Source organism: Squalius cephalus (assembly GCF_949319135.1).
Source record: "Squalius cephalus genome assembly, chromosome: 8".
In the NCBI taxonomy this organism is placed as follows: Eukaryota; Metazoa; Chordata; class Actinopteri; order Cypriniformes; family Leuciscidae; genus Squalius; species Squalius cephalus.
In genome coordinates this window covers 38,514,385-38,528,478 of record NC_137129.1, presented here as the reverse complement: position 1 = coordinate 38,528,478, position 14,094 = coordinate 38,514,385, and the positions used below count along the sequence as shown (strand labels likewise).

General features: G+C 38.7%; 1 protein-coding gene across 2 annotated transcripts; it reads right to left on the bottom strand.

Annotated features, from left to right (window-relative positions):
* Positions 1–2,359: 2,359 nt before the first annotated feature.
* Positions 2,360–13,549, bottom strand: LOC307163581 (C-type lectin domain family 4 member E-like). Of its 2 annotated transcripts, XM_079879697.1 has the most exons (9): positions 13,417–13,549; positions 11,041–11,097; positions 6,434–6,553; positions 4,662–4,709; positions 4,494–4,535; positions 4,106–4,177; positions 3,820–3,974; positions 3,094–3,203; positions 2,360–2,978 (listed from the first exon to the last, which is right to left on the bottom strand). In XM_079879697.1, the coding sequence occupies exons 1-9, from the start codon at positions 13,490–13,492 to the stop codon at positions 2,804–2,806; spliced, it is 855 nt and encodes a 284-aa protein (XP_079735823.1). In that variant the 5' UTR covers positions 13,493–13,549; the 3' UTR covers positions 2,360–2,803. The 2 variants fall into 2 exon arrangements, with proteins under 2 accessions (XP_079735823.1, XP_079735824.1); XM_079879698.1 differs by lacking the exon at positions 11,041–11,097.
* Between the last annotated feature and the right edge of the window lie 545 nt (positions 13,550–14,094).

The following is a 14,094-nucleotide window of genomic DNA, read 5'->3' as shown; positions in this document are numbered from 1 at the left end:
ATTATTATTATTATTATTATTATATTAGTCAAGTCCTTCAGGGTTATTTGAAATCTACAGGTATGTGTTTTGGAGAAGTGTTGAAACTAAACTCGAGTTTGGCACCCTCTGCTTGACTCTTGTCTTTGACCGTTACGACATGTTTTTCTGACGCAAATTTTTTTTTTAAAAGTATGTCAAAAAAGTTAAACTTTTATAAATGCGTCTCAATACCCTGTATGTTTTTCATTCCACTATATTGTACTCTCTTTCGTTATAAAAAAAAAAAAAAAAACGATCTGTGAACTGTGTTCATTCAACTTTAGTTCTGTTTGAACGGCTGACCTCTAAACGCTAAATCTACCTCATTGTAAATATTTGTCAGATAAAACATGACAAATTGGGGCTCAGGTCAGGAAGCAGACAGACTGGCTTAACCAACCGTCTGCTAGCTGTCTCACGTCACCAAGGTCAAATAAATCCCATCACATAGAGCCTCTTTCACCTAGCTATCATCATATAGAGACTGTGTCTGTTCCCCGAATTTGGAAATCCAAAAAACGTCTAAACCCATGTAAGGTTAAAAATTTAATTGATGTTCAACAAATAAAAAACAGCTATAATACAGATGAGCAAAAAGCTTGGGTTGCTGAATATTCGATCGCTTACTCCAAAAGCACTCATTGTTAACGATATGATTTTAGATTATAACCTAGATGTGCTGTGTTTGACAAAAAAATTGGCTAAAACCAAACGATTACATTACTTTAAATGAGTCCACCCCACAAGATTACAGTTATAAACATGAACCTCGTCTGAAACGCAAAGGAGGAGGTGTTGCTGTAATTTATAGTAATATTTTCAAAACCACTAAGAAATCTAGGTTTAAATATAATTCTTTTGAAGTGTTGGTGCTTAATGTAAAAATATATAGTGTAAACGATAAATCACGTTTGAGATTTGTGCTGGCTACTGTATACAGGCCACCAGGGCACCATAAAGACTTTATCAAAGAATTTGTGGACTTTCTATCAGAATTAGTACTGGCTGCAGATAAAGTACTAATTGTTGGTGATTTTAAAGGGATAGTTCACTTTGAAATTAAATTTTGGTATGTTTTAGCTTACCTCAAGGGCAATGTAGGTGTCTTTTTTTCCGCAGTAGTTTCAATTTTGATATTTTTAGGTCAAACCGTTCTTGTCTGTCAGTCAAATAATGCAGGTCTATGGTCATCACCTCAAAGAGCAAGCAAAGAGTCCAAATTAAAACAATTCCCCATCGTCCAAATTAAACAAATATATCTAAATTACGCCATATGCTCTCATTGACAAATGCTGAACAATTAGTTCATGCGTTCATGACCTCAAGGCTAGATTATTGTAATGCTCTACTGGGTGGTTGCCCTGCACGCTTAATAAACAAACTACAGCTAGTTCAAAACGCAGCAGCTCGAGTTCTTACCAGAACCAGGAAATATGACCATAGTAGCCCCGTTCTGTCAACACTGCATTGGCTCCCTATTAAACATTGTATAAATTTTAAAATATTGCTGATCACTTACAAAGCACTAAATGGTTTAGCTCCACAGTACTTGAGCGAGCTCTTAACGCATTATAGTCCTTCATGTCTATTGCGATCTCAAAATTCCGGCTAGTTAATAATACCTAGAATATCAAAATCGACTGCTGGCGGTAGATCCTTTTCCTATTTAGCACCAAAACTTTGGAACAGTCTTCCTAACATTGTCCGGGAAGCAGACACACACTGTCAGTTCAAAGCCAGATTAAAGACACATCTCTTTGACCTAGCATTCACATAATACATTATAGACTTCTATAATTCAGTGTTAGGCTGCATAGATTAGTTTAGCTGGAACCGGGAACACTTCCCATAAATCCTGATGTACTCGTTACATCATAAGAAGAATGGCGTCTACGCTAATTTTAGTGTCTTTGTTTATCCCGAGGTTTTCCCGCAGCCTGCCGGATCCAGGCCGTATCCAGATCTGACGAAGGACCTTCGCCTGGACCTGATGACAACGCAGTGCTGAAGTGCCAACTAGTCTCTCCCCTATGGAGGATCCCTTTCCCACTCTACAGATAAAGCGTTGCCGGAAAATTTAGGTTTTGCGTATCTACCCCTAAGTGATAAAATTATGTATCAAAATTTTAAGGCCAGACAAGTAGTTTAAGGCTTGGTTTGTAGGGAAATACAAACCTGCGCACATATATTCAAATGCGCATAACTATAGAATTAATTCTTGATGCGTACGTGAGCGCCATCAGCGTTTATCACTGGTTTGCCTTTAAAGTCTGTGTAGAGAGAACGATGTCGTCTTAGCGGCCTCTAATTTAATAACTAATCAATCAAAACTGACTTTAGCTGGAAAATATCTTTATTCAAGAACTCCTATAAAGCCAAAACAATCTCTGTTACCTTAAATGATCCGTTTGTTACTGTAAAGCTGCTTTGAAACAATCTACATTATTAAAGCGCTATATGAATGAAGATGACTTGACTTGACTAAATGACATACTGTCACAAAACTATATTACATTCTCATTGAATCGCAGGAAACATCCATGGCAAAGGAAAAGTCAGCCCCTGTTTTTAATTGCCATACATGATTACTGACATACATGATTTAGAAACGATGTTAATCAAGACATATTGAAATGCTGGTGATGTCAGGGTACGCAGTGTGTGTACTTTGCATCCAGGCAGGGGTGCCATTAATTTACATGCATGTCTTTTGTTTCACAACAGTTGGTTTGAGTAAATGACAGAGTGCCAACTTTTGTGTGAACTATTCAGGAGGGATGAATTAAACCGCAGCAGCAGCTTCACACACAAATCTTTTCTCTTGGAAACAGAAAGCGTCCGTCCAGAAATCCGTCTCTCCCCCTGAATGTCCCAGACTAGCACAGTCTTCACCGGCAGGATGGCCTTTAGTCCAGTTATCAGGCTCTCTGACTCCATTCTCTCGCTTTATCCAGAATCTACAGGATGAAAACAAAAAAAATTGGTTCTGTTTGGCAGCAACCTGCGAATTATCTTGAAGTATTGTTAGTTTTAATGCAGAGGTTGTATTGTCAAGATTAATGAAGCTCTTACTCTGCTGAATCATTTAGTGGCTGGTTGTTCACCCAGACCCAGTGTCCCTCAGTGTCCAAATCATTAAGACCAATCCAGTGCGTCACTTTAACTTTAGAGGTCAGAAAATCCTGATGGAGAAAAAAAAAAGTTTTTGTCTTGTGATATATTATAATGCACATAAGGTTTGGAGCAGAGAAATGTGTAGCCTAATATTTAATGTCAGTGGGAAAACAAAATTGACTAATTGGATTTATTGAGAATGATTAATCAGGGCATGTTATTCTAAATGAATATGAATATATATATATATATATATATATATATATATATATATATATATATACACACATATATATACAGTATATATACACACACACACACACACACACACATATACATATATATATATATATATATATATATATATATATATATATTTTATTTTTATGTATTTTTTTTTTAATCTTTAGGCAACAAATTGATTCAAATGTAATAATGTGCTCCTTTGCTGAAACTACTTTATTTTTTAGATATCATGCATCAAATGTAAGGTTTTTGACATGTTTGATCGGTGAACAAGCCGTGCATGGTTGTTTCTTCACCAAATCTTCTGAGATCATCAGAGACTTCATTAAACCATGATCATCAATGCATACATTTTTTGTTTAAGTCAGAAATACATCATGTTACAGAAGTAAAGGGGATTAATATACTGTAAATGAAGTGTTGAAGTGCAGAACACACCTGCTCTGCTTGGCTGTTTATGATCACTAGATGTCCTCCTCGACTCACACAGTGATCTCGACTCTGTGTCCAGTTCATCTTGACCGTAGAGAAGTAGTAGCACTTTCCCACAGAATAAATCCAGTTTACAGCACAAAGTGCACAACCTGTGCTGGCTTTTGAGAAAGAGAGACAATTCAGTTATTCATTATTTCACTCATTTTTAGTAATTGTGATTATTTATAGTACAGTATGTGTGTAATGAATGTCTTTTAACTTTGCACAAGGCTCAAATCTGAAGACATACTATTTAATCTGTTCAGCTTTCTAAGTGTTTCCTCATGCTGGTTGTGGAGCACATCAAACTGTTCTCTGTAATCTGCATGACAAGGCCAAAAACAAACACAATCAGGATGAAAATGATCCATTCTTCAGAACACAATACTCTTGAAGTTAATCAAAGTTTGGTTCAATGTACAAAAAGTTTGTCAAACACTTTGTCTAAGCCTGTGTCATGGGTGTGAAAGAGAATTGCAGTCTGGCGTAGTTGTCTGTGAGCAATGACTGGTACAGAAACAGTTATGAAAAAGGAAGAAAACAAATGGTTGGAGAAATGTTCAAATGACTGACTTGTATTTACAGAACAAAAATAACTGTGATACATTTTGATATGTATGAATCTGAACTTAACTTACTGGTGTAGTTGGCTGTAAGTTCCTCAAGCTCTCTCGCCATGGCTGGTACAGAAACCATTATGAAGAGAATGGTGGAGAAAATAAAACAGACAAAGTCACTCTCATATTCATGTATCTTTGTGCACAGTTAATGTTGCTGTACTGGTGCATTAAATATATTTTACTCACTTGTACCATTTGTTTGTTGGGCAGACTGTTTCATTGAATCACTGATATCTGATTGAAGACATGCACAAAAATGCACATGACTTGAAGATTAAAAGCAGTAGCAGTGATACCACACACACACAAACACACACACACACACACACACACACACACACACACACACACACACACACACACAAACACACACACACACACACACACACACACACACACACACACACACAGTTTGGATTTAAATAGGCAAATGCTTAAGTCTATGATTGGATCATTATTCCAGTGATTATTACTATATTGTTCCGAATATAAGACGATGGTATTTATGGCATACCATAAAAATAACCTGTAGTTCTCATTTCCAGTAGATCTCACAATAACTGATTCCTCACCTTTGTGTGTGTGTGTGTACAGTGACAGATGTTGGCATGACAAAACAATTGGTGATCCGCATTACCTATCCAATCCAGAGGGTATGAATTTCTTTCCCTAAAAAAACAGCAGTTTCTCCCTGAAGGCGGAGGGCAGGTGCAAGACTTTTCTGCAGCATAATGCTAATCCATTACGCCACATCATACTTAAGCAAGGATACTGACAGGCAAGTTTGTCAGTACCTAGCCGAAATAAGAAATGATGGGATTCGCTGCTGGTGTGTTCAGCTCTCTGGTGATATCCAGTGCCTTTAGCTGGATGACTGCTCTGGCTACGTACTGACACACTTGCCTGTCAATTTCTTCAAAGATGACGCTTTTAGGACCGCGGTAAGCTTTTCTTTGACCGTTAGCATTTTTGGGGCTCGCCATCTTCTAATCGTATACACTGACACACCATATTTTTCTTCTGCTTAATGAGAGTTGTTTGACTCCTCTGCATTTATCACATGAGCTTAATGTTTGTATCATAACCTCTCCTCAGTTGCTGGTTCACTTGCCTGACTTTTAACCTCTCTGTTCTGGGCTGTCATTCGCCATCATGAGGTCACATGGCACTGTAAACTTCCCTCTCTCTTTCTTGCTCTTCAAAGGAGTTTCCTGGGGTCAGAAATTTGATGAGACATTATTTCTGAAATCTGAACCCTTGAATCAGCACAGAATTTCTGTCAGCAACTATTCCTGAATTTTAACATGCAGTCCAGAGCGGGTCGCTTCAGTCCTGGGGGAAACACTCGTTTTACACATATTTGGCTCTTCTTATTGTTGCAGGTGTATTATTGACGTAAAAATCTAGACCCTGAATATAAGATTTTTTTTCAGATGTAGCCTAATTCCAAGAAAAAACACTCGGAAACACTGTTATATTCGGAACAATACGGGTATGTTTCTAGCATGTTATATGTTTGGCAATAGTTCTTCTAACCCTAATTGATGTAGTGTGTAGCATTTAATTTCTTAAACAACCATGGAAGACAAATCATGGCCATTTCCCAGCATGACAATGTCAAGATTCATCAGGCTCAAATTGTGAAAGAATGGTTTTGAGGAGTATGAAGAATAATTTTCACACATGAATCGGCTCCTCTGAGTCCAGACCTTAAATTCATTGAATGTCTTTGGGATGTGCTGGAGGAGACTTTACAGAGTGCTGGACTCTGGATTCATCTCTTGATATAAAATAAATGGTGTGACGTTATATAAAATAAACCATTTTTGTTTTTTCTACATTATTTTGGAGATTCAATGTGAAAATATTATAATATAAAAATATATTAAAAACTTTAATGTTAATTAATCACGATTAATTACAGTAAAATGTGTAATTAATTAAATGGCACTACTCACACAGAATCCCTAGAATACAGAGACTCCCAAGAGCAAAAACAATAAAGACAATCAGAAGAACTTTAGTCCACTTAGGGAGATGAACTTCCCTCTCTCGTTCTTGCTCTTCAGTGGAGTTACCTGGGGTCAGAAGTTTGATGAGATGTTATTTCTCAAATCTGAATCCTTGAATCAACACAAAAATTCTGCCAGTAACTATTCCTGAATTTACATTTATAACATTTCTGCAATATATATTATGCAAAATGCATTTTCAACATGTGTGACAAGTTGCCCCAACCAGACATTTTATGAACTTTGTCAGGTTGTCCTGAGAACGTCTCGGTTACGTATGTAACCCTCGTTCCCTGAGGAGGGAACGGAGACGTTACGTCAGTGACTGACAATTGGGGGTTTTGCTTAGAAGCTTATCACCTTCGAGTTCTTACAAAACGAGCCAATGGCAAAACAATGACATGTGTCTGCAGAATTTGCATAGCGCAACTCCGCCCCACCGCGTGGGTATAAAAGGAGCAGCGAGGCATTATGTTATGCTGAGGAGTAGAGACTGAACTCCTGGCTGTTCCAGCAGTACAGCGGTTGTGGCAGGGGAACGAGGGTTACATACGTAACCGAGACGTTCCCTTTCGTTCAGTCACTCCGAGTTACGTCAGTGACAGACGAATGGGGGTCCCAATTCAATCACGCCACAGCGGCTGTCCAGTGCCCTGGGCAAGTTTGAGCTCCCTGTTGTGAGATTAGCACGGACAAAGGGCTAGGCTTAACGCAAGAATACCAAGGTACACTGGGTGGCATATCCCAGGTGGAATATGTAACACAGCGCCTACCCGTAGGGAGGACTTAGAATACACATATGACCCGAGTGGGGGATGCATATGCACTGGCGAAGGATGCGATCGAGACCTTCGTTCCAGCCGAAAAGAAGTCCGGCTTCTACAGCCCCTACTTCATTGTACACAGCGGTGGGTTATGGCCAATCCTGGACCTGCGCATCTTGAACCGAACCCTTCACAGGCTTCCATTCAAGATGTTGACACCCAAACGCATTTTCGAATGTGTCCGTCCGTTGGATTCGTTTCCAGCGATCGACCTGAAGGACGCATACTTTCATGTCTCCATTCTTCCTCGACACAGACCATTTCTACGGTTTGCTTTCGAGGGGCAGGCATACCAGTACACAGTATTTACATTCGGGCTAGCCCTGTCTCCTCGCGTCTTCACGAAAGTCGTCGATCTGTTTGCCTCCCCAGACTCTTCCCACTGCCGCTGGTTTTATATCCTGACCAAGGGAACCCTCGGCTCGGATGCACTAGCGCACAGCTGGCCGCGGGACCAGCATGGTATAGCGGACTCCCCAAAAGTGGGGAAGGGACCGTGCAAATTTAATCTCATAGCCGGCTCCCAATCTAACCAGGCTCCCAAAAACGGAACCAGTGGGTTCATGTGAACCACAGACGTACCAACGATGGGGCAGCGAGGCAGATTGACCGGCCCAGACGTGGGAGGCGGAGCGTCCTAGTGTGATATTCAGGAGGGTGAGCGAATCCCTTTCCTCAACTCCCCCATATCCTAGGCTGGCCTATTCGGCCGAGGACTTTGCCCAACAGTTTAAGTCGCAGACCCATGGCATTGTTTTGCCATTGGCTCATTTTGTAAGAACTCGAAGGTGATAGGCTTCTAAGTGAAACCCCCATTCGTCAGTTACTGACATAACTCGGAGTGACTGATTGTTACTCAAATATACTAAATATATGTACCGAAAGTTTAGCTTGAAGAATAGAATTCACATCTTAAGATCTTAAGAGTTTCAAACTGGATGTTTAAAATAAAACATACAAAACCGCTGCTAGAGAAAACAAGAGCAACTGGATATTTGATTTAAACCTTAATTAAGATAACCAACAGTAATATCCAGAGATACAAGCTACTCAACTTATGATATTTCACCGTTTTGAATTTAAAATATGATATCATACATTTGATTCATGTAATTTATAACTAAATGTGACTGGATTCCCCAACCACCCGCAGTCCACAAACGAAAAGTCTATGGCTCTGCTCAAGCCGCCTAGACAGATGTGTGACATTTTAGCATAAAAACTAATAAATTCACCAAAAGACGACAACTTTGGTGCACTATTCATTTTGTAGGCTACCTACAATATTCTAAGATTAGAGTAAACTTTATACACTCACCTAAAGGATTATTAGGAACACCTGTTCAATTTCACATTAATGCAATTATCTAATCAACCAATCACATGGCAGTTGCTTCAATGCATTTAGGGGTTTGGTCCTGGTCAAGACAATCTCCTGAACTCCAAACTGAATGTCAGAATGGGAAAGAAATGTGATTTAAGCAATTTTGAGCGTGGCATGGTTGTTGGTGCCAGACGGGCCGGTCTGAGTATTTCACAATCTGCTCAGTTACTGGGATTTTCACGCACAGCCATTTCTAGGGTTTACAAAGAATGGTGTGAAAAGGGAAAAACATCCAGTATGCGGCAGTCCTGTGGGCGAAAATGCCTTGTTGATGCTAGAGGTCAGAAGAGAATGGGCCGACTGATTCAAGCTGATAGAAGAGCAACTTTGACTGAAATAACCACTCGTTACTATGAGAGGCCGTACAAGCCAAAATCCCTTCTTCTACTCTCACACACATACATTCTCCTTTCACATACATACATTTCTACTCTCTCACACACATACATTCTCCTTTCACATACATACATTTTACTCTTATGCAAATGTATTCAAAGTGTGCATTTATTATAATACATAAATAAATAATAAATGTATGTAAGAAGAAAATGTATGTATGTCTGAAAAAAAATGTGTGTATGTAAGAGAATAATGTATGTATGTGTGAGAGAAAGTATAGTGGAAACGGAAGGCGTATAGTGGAAACGGAAGGCAGGTCTGGCGAGCCGCGAGCCGCGGTTTGAAAATACAAGGTCAAGCCAGCCGCCAAAAAATGGATGTGCGCCTATTAAGCTATGGAATAAAATCACTTTCAAAAATAATCCTACGTAATTCAAAACATTTGTGTGTAATTTTAATATACTCGTGCGTAATTTAAAATTATTGTATGTAATTCTGTTTTTTGTCAGAGTTGGGTTCCAAAATCTACGGCCACGACAGTTTACAGATACGCGATTTTGTGTGTTTTTTAGAGTGCAACTCTAAAATGTACGACTGTGACAGTTTACAGACACAGCGCTTGTTTTCACAATAGCTCTGTTACACACACGACATGCGAATTACGACCATGAAGTGCGGTGTGCGAAATGACTGTCAAAAATACGTCATCAAGGTCACGGTGATTTTATTCCATAAAAGGCGGCTTTACTATGATTACGGTAAATTCAGGAACTGCAGCAAGATAACTTTTTTTTCATCCGACTACGTTAGCTACTCAGGCAGATGTCCGCGCTGTCGGATGTCGTGCGGGAGATCGCGACTTGACAATGTTTAAAAGAGATTCATTTTCAGTGCACTCAATGTTTTTGTAAAGAGAGTTTACAGTTATAAAGTTAAATAGCTACGTTAAGTGCTTGTATAGAGTTGTTGTATGTTAATTGGGCCTCCCTGAAATGTTAATGTCAGTATTGTTTTAATTGGTGGAATACACGTTTCATTTTCTGTGACCATACAGTTCAGATAAATGTGTAATGTGAGTTTACTGAAAGAGCGTTTCACTTTTTGACAAGAAGTCACACTACCAGCTTTTTCAATGCTGTGAAACAAAACGAATTTATTGTTGTCTTTGTTGAATTTGCAGATTGTACAGTGTGTGACAGAAATAAAAAGTATATGTGCCACCAGAAAAACAGCCTCTTCTGTGTGTGCAACAGGACATAACTGTTCTTAGACCTGATTCTTTGTCTGGATTCATAAGCAGTCCGCACTACATTTAAACATCCATATAATGACTCCAATATAATATCACCTTATTTTCGAACGCGGAAGTAAATATGGGTCCAGTTTCCGGTTTTTGTGCGGCACTTCCGTTTCCTCGCTTCTCTGGGCTAACTAACGATATCGATTGCGAAGGATAATGCAGAGTTGACAGAAAAATGTTACACATGCCTTAGCAGATGAATACAATAAAGAACTAAAGCCCCGCCTCACCCAGGTCGGGTACCGGACCTAGTTGAAAACACTCATGCATCTAGCTGGCAGATTGTAGTGTGTGACAGAAATAAAAAGAGTAGAAATGTATGTATGTGAAAGGAGAATGTATGTGTGTGAAAGGAGAATGTATGTGTGTGACAGTAGAAATGTATGTATGTGAAAGGAGAATGTATGTGTGTGAGAGTAGAAATGTATGTGAAAGGAGAATGTATGTATGTGAAAGGAGAATGTATGTGTGTGACAGTAGAAATGTATGTATGTGAAAGGAGAATGTATGTGTGTGAGAGTAGAAGAATGGATTTTGGCTTGTACGGCCCCTCATACGTTACAACCGAGGTATGCAGCAAAGCATTTGTGAAGCCACAACACGCACAACCTTGAGGCGGATGGGCTACAACAGCAGAAGACCTCACCGGGTACCACTCATCTCCACTACAAATAGGAAAAAGAGGCTACAATTTGCACGAGCTCACCAAAATTGGACAGTTGAAGACTGGAAAAATGTTGCCTGGTCTGATGAGTCTTGATTTCTGTTGAGACATTCAGATGATAGAGTCAGAATTTGGCATAAACAGAATGAGAACATGGATCCATCATGCCTTGTTACCACTGTGCAGGCTGGTGGTGGTGGTGTAATGGTGTGGGGGATGTTTTCTTGGCACACTTTAGGCCCCTTAGTGCCAATTGGGCATCGTTTAAATGCCACGGCCTACCTAAGCATTGTTTCTGACCATGTCCATCCCTTTATGACCACCATGTACCCATCCTCCGATGGCTACTTCCAGCAGGATAATGCACCATGTCACAAAGCTCGAATCATTTCAAATTGGTTTCTTGAACATGACAATGAGTTCACTGTACTAAAATGGCCCCCACAGTCACCAGATCTCAACCCAATAGAGCATCTTTGGGATGTGGTGGAACGAGAGCTTCGTGCCCTGGATGTGCATCCCACAAATCTCCATCAACTGCAAGATGCTATCCTATCAATATGGGCCAACATTTCTAAAGAATGCTTTCAGCACCTTGTTGAATCAATGCCACGTATAATTAAGGCAGTTCTGAATAGTGATGGGCGGATCGATCCTGAAGTATCGTTACTTCGATACTGACGTGGTATCGAAAAGGATCGATCCTCACATAAAAATATCGATCCAAATGTGTGTTTTTTTTACCAGTAATTTTTTTTATTAATTTAGCACTCAGTTCAGTGCATAAAATAAGCTTGTAAGGAGAAAAATAAACGAATGTTAGTGGATAATTGTGTAGGATAGAATTTTTCTCCTAATCATCTGGATACAAGACGAAACCAATCAATCACAGAGAGCGTTCGATGCTGGTGCTTCGCTGAGCTCACAGGCCCAGTGCGTTTGGGAAAAGAAGCTTTGATTAGATGACAGAGAAACAATCGGGTTATTTCGCAATAATCAAACCAAAAGTGTACATAACGGTTCAAAATGTTGACGTCAGTAAGATTTTTTTAATGAAATTAATATTTTTATTCAAGAAGGATCGATGCATTAATTTGATCAAAAGTGACAGTCAAGGGTTTTACACTGTTAAAAAAAAATCTAGCGTACTTCATATAAATGCTGTTCTTTCAATTTTGTTCATCAAATAATTCTTCCACAAAAATATGAAACTGTTTTCAACATTGATAATAATAAGAAATGTTTCCTGAGTAGCAAGCATATTAAAATGAAATATCATCATGACTGGAGTAATGATGCCGAAAAATTCAGCTTTGATCACATGAATAATTTACAGTTTACTATGGCATAGAAAACAATAGCCTATGTTAAATTGTAATATTACAGTTTTTACTGCATTTTTGATCAAATAAATGCAGAAGAGAATTAAAAATCGTACAGACCCCAAACTTTTGAACAGTAGGCTAGAACTAGTAGGCTAGTAGTAGGCTAGTACTATAATTAGGGTAGTTTTGTAAAAGTCACTGACTAATTACAGGCGAGTTGAGATCACAAATCACAAAATATTTAGTAGTCATGAAAACGTATTCAGGTTTAGCATATTAATGATGCATTCACCTCATAAATCATGACACACTGCTCTAGCACAGGAAAGTGCATACAAGTTCAAGTACATGCTTTTAAAATGAAAAAGTATTGGTATCGGTATCGATATCGGCGATACTGGCCCTGTATTTACTTGGTATCGGATCGATACCGAAATTTGAAGTATCGCCCATCACTAGTTTTGAAGGCGAAAGGGGGTCAAACACAGTATTAGTATAGTGTTCCTAATAATCCTTTAGGTGAGTGTAGTTACACAATATGTAGACTATCGGATATCACTAAAACACGTTGTCATATTATATTTGAATTGATTATTGACACTTCCATAGTAGGCTACTGTATATTTAACTATACATGTTTTGCTAGTTCTTATCAGTATGTAAATGTCAGAAACATAAAATAAACATTAGTTGAAAGCACTGAACAGTTCAAGACTGTGGCTCAGCGCCAAAGCGTCAACGTAGATTTGAATTCAGTAGTTGATAACGTGACACACTGAGAGTTCTAATCACACTTGTGTGATTGTATACGCTTTAAATGGTTAATTATCAAATGCAAAATATATTATCTTTTGTCTTTTGGAAGCTGCATTTGGCTCAAAAATCTGAAGGCGCACGTGCCCCCCTTGGGTTGAATGGGCATGACACGTTTGAATGCAATGTAGCCTATGTCACACTGGACAAAGCGGCTGTCAAATGGCTGTGTAATTGTTGAAAGAACACACAAGAAAGTAAGAAAACATAAGAAAAACATAAGTTACTGCAGTAGAAATATAAATTTTAATAAATACTGATAACACATCCTCTGCCTTACCTTTGTATTGAGATCGTTTTTTACCTGAAGCAACTGGTGAAAGTATCATACTAGAATTTTCATAGATTGAATCCATTTCATGAGCCTGACAGAAGACCTGTCCACTGTGTCTTTTGTGCTGCTTGAGTTTGTTGAGAATAAGGAAGTCACATAAAATGTCACTCTTATATAGATAGACAGAGAGGAAATAATGAATTTATAAAAACAAAAAAAAGTGACACCTAAAGGCCAAGCATGGCAACCCATACTCAGAACTTGTCCTCTGTATTTAATACCATTTAAGATAGTGCACACACATTAGAAGTGAGTGATACACATTACACACACACACACACACACACACACACACAAAACCTTCGGGTTACCAGTCTGATATCTCTAACCATCAGGCCACGACTGTCCCATGTTTGAATGTTTAAATATGTCATAGCCTCTATAAAAATATGTAAAATTATATGTATGTATTCTAGAAGAATGAGGCTGTCTACTATTGCTTTATAGTACATCCACAACATTAAGCATACAATCTCATATTGTTGGCATTTAGATTTTACTGCAGTAGATTTGCCACCTTAACCAACGTGGTTGAACAACCAATTTGTGACAATACGTTTGACAATACGTTGACAAAACCAAACTCCAGGCAGGAAATGTGTAACCAAACAGGTTGATCAACGG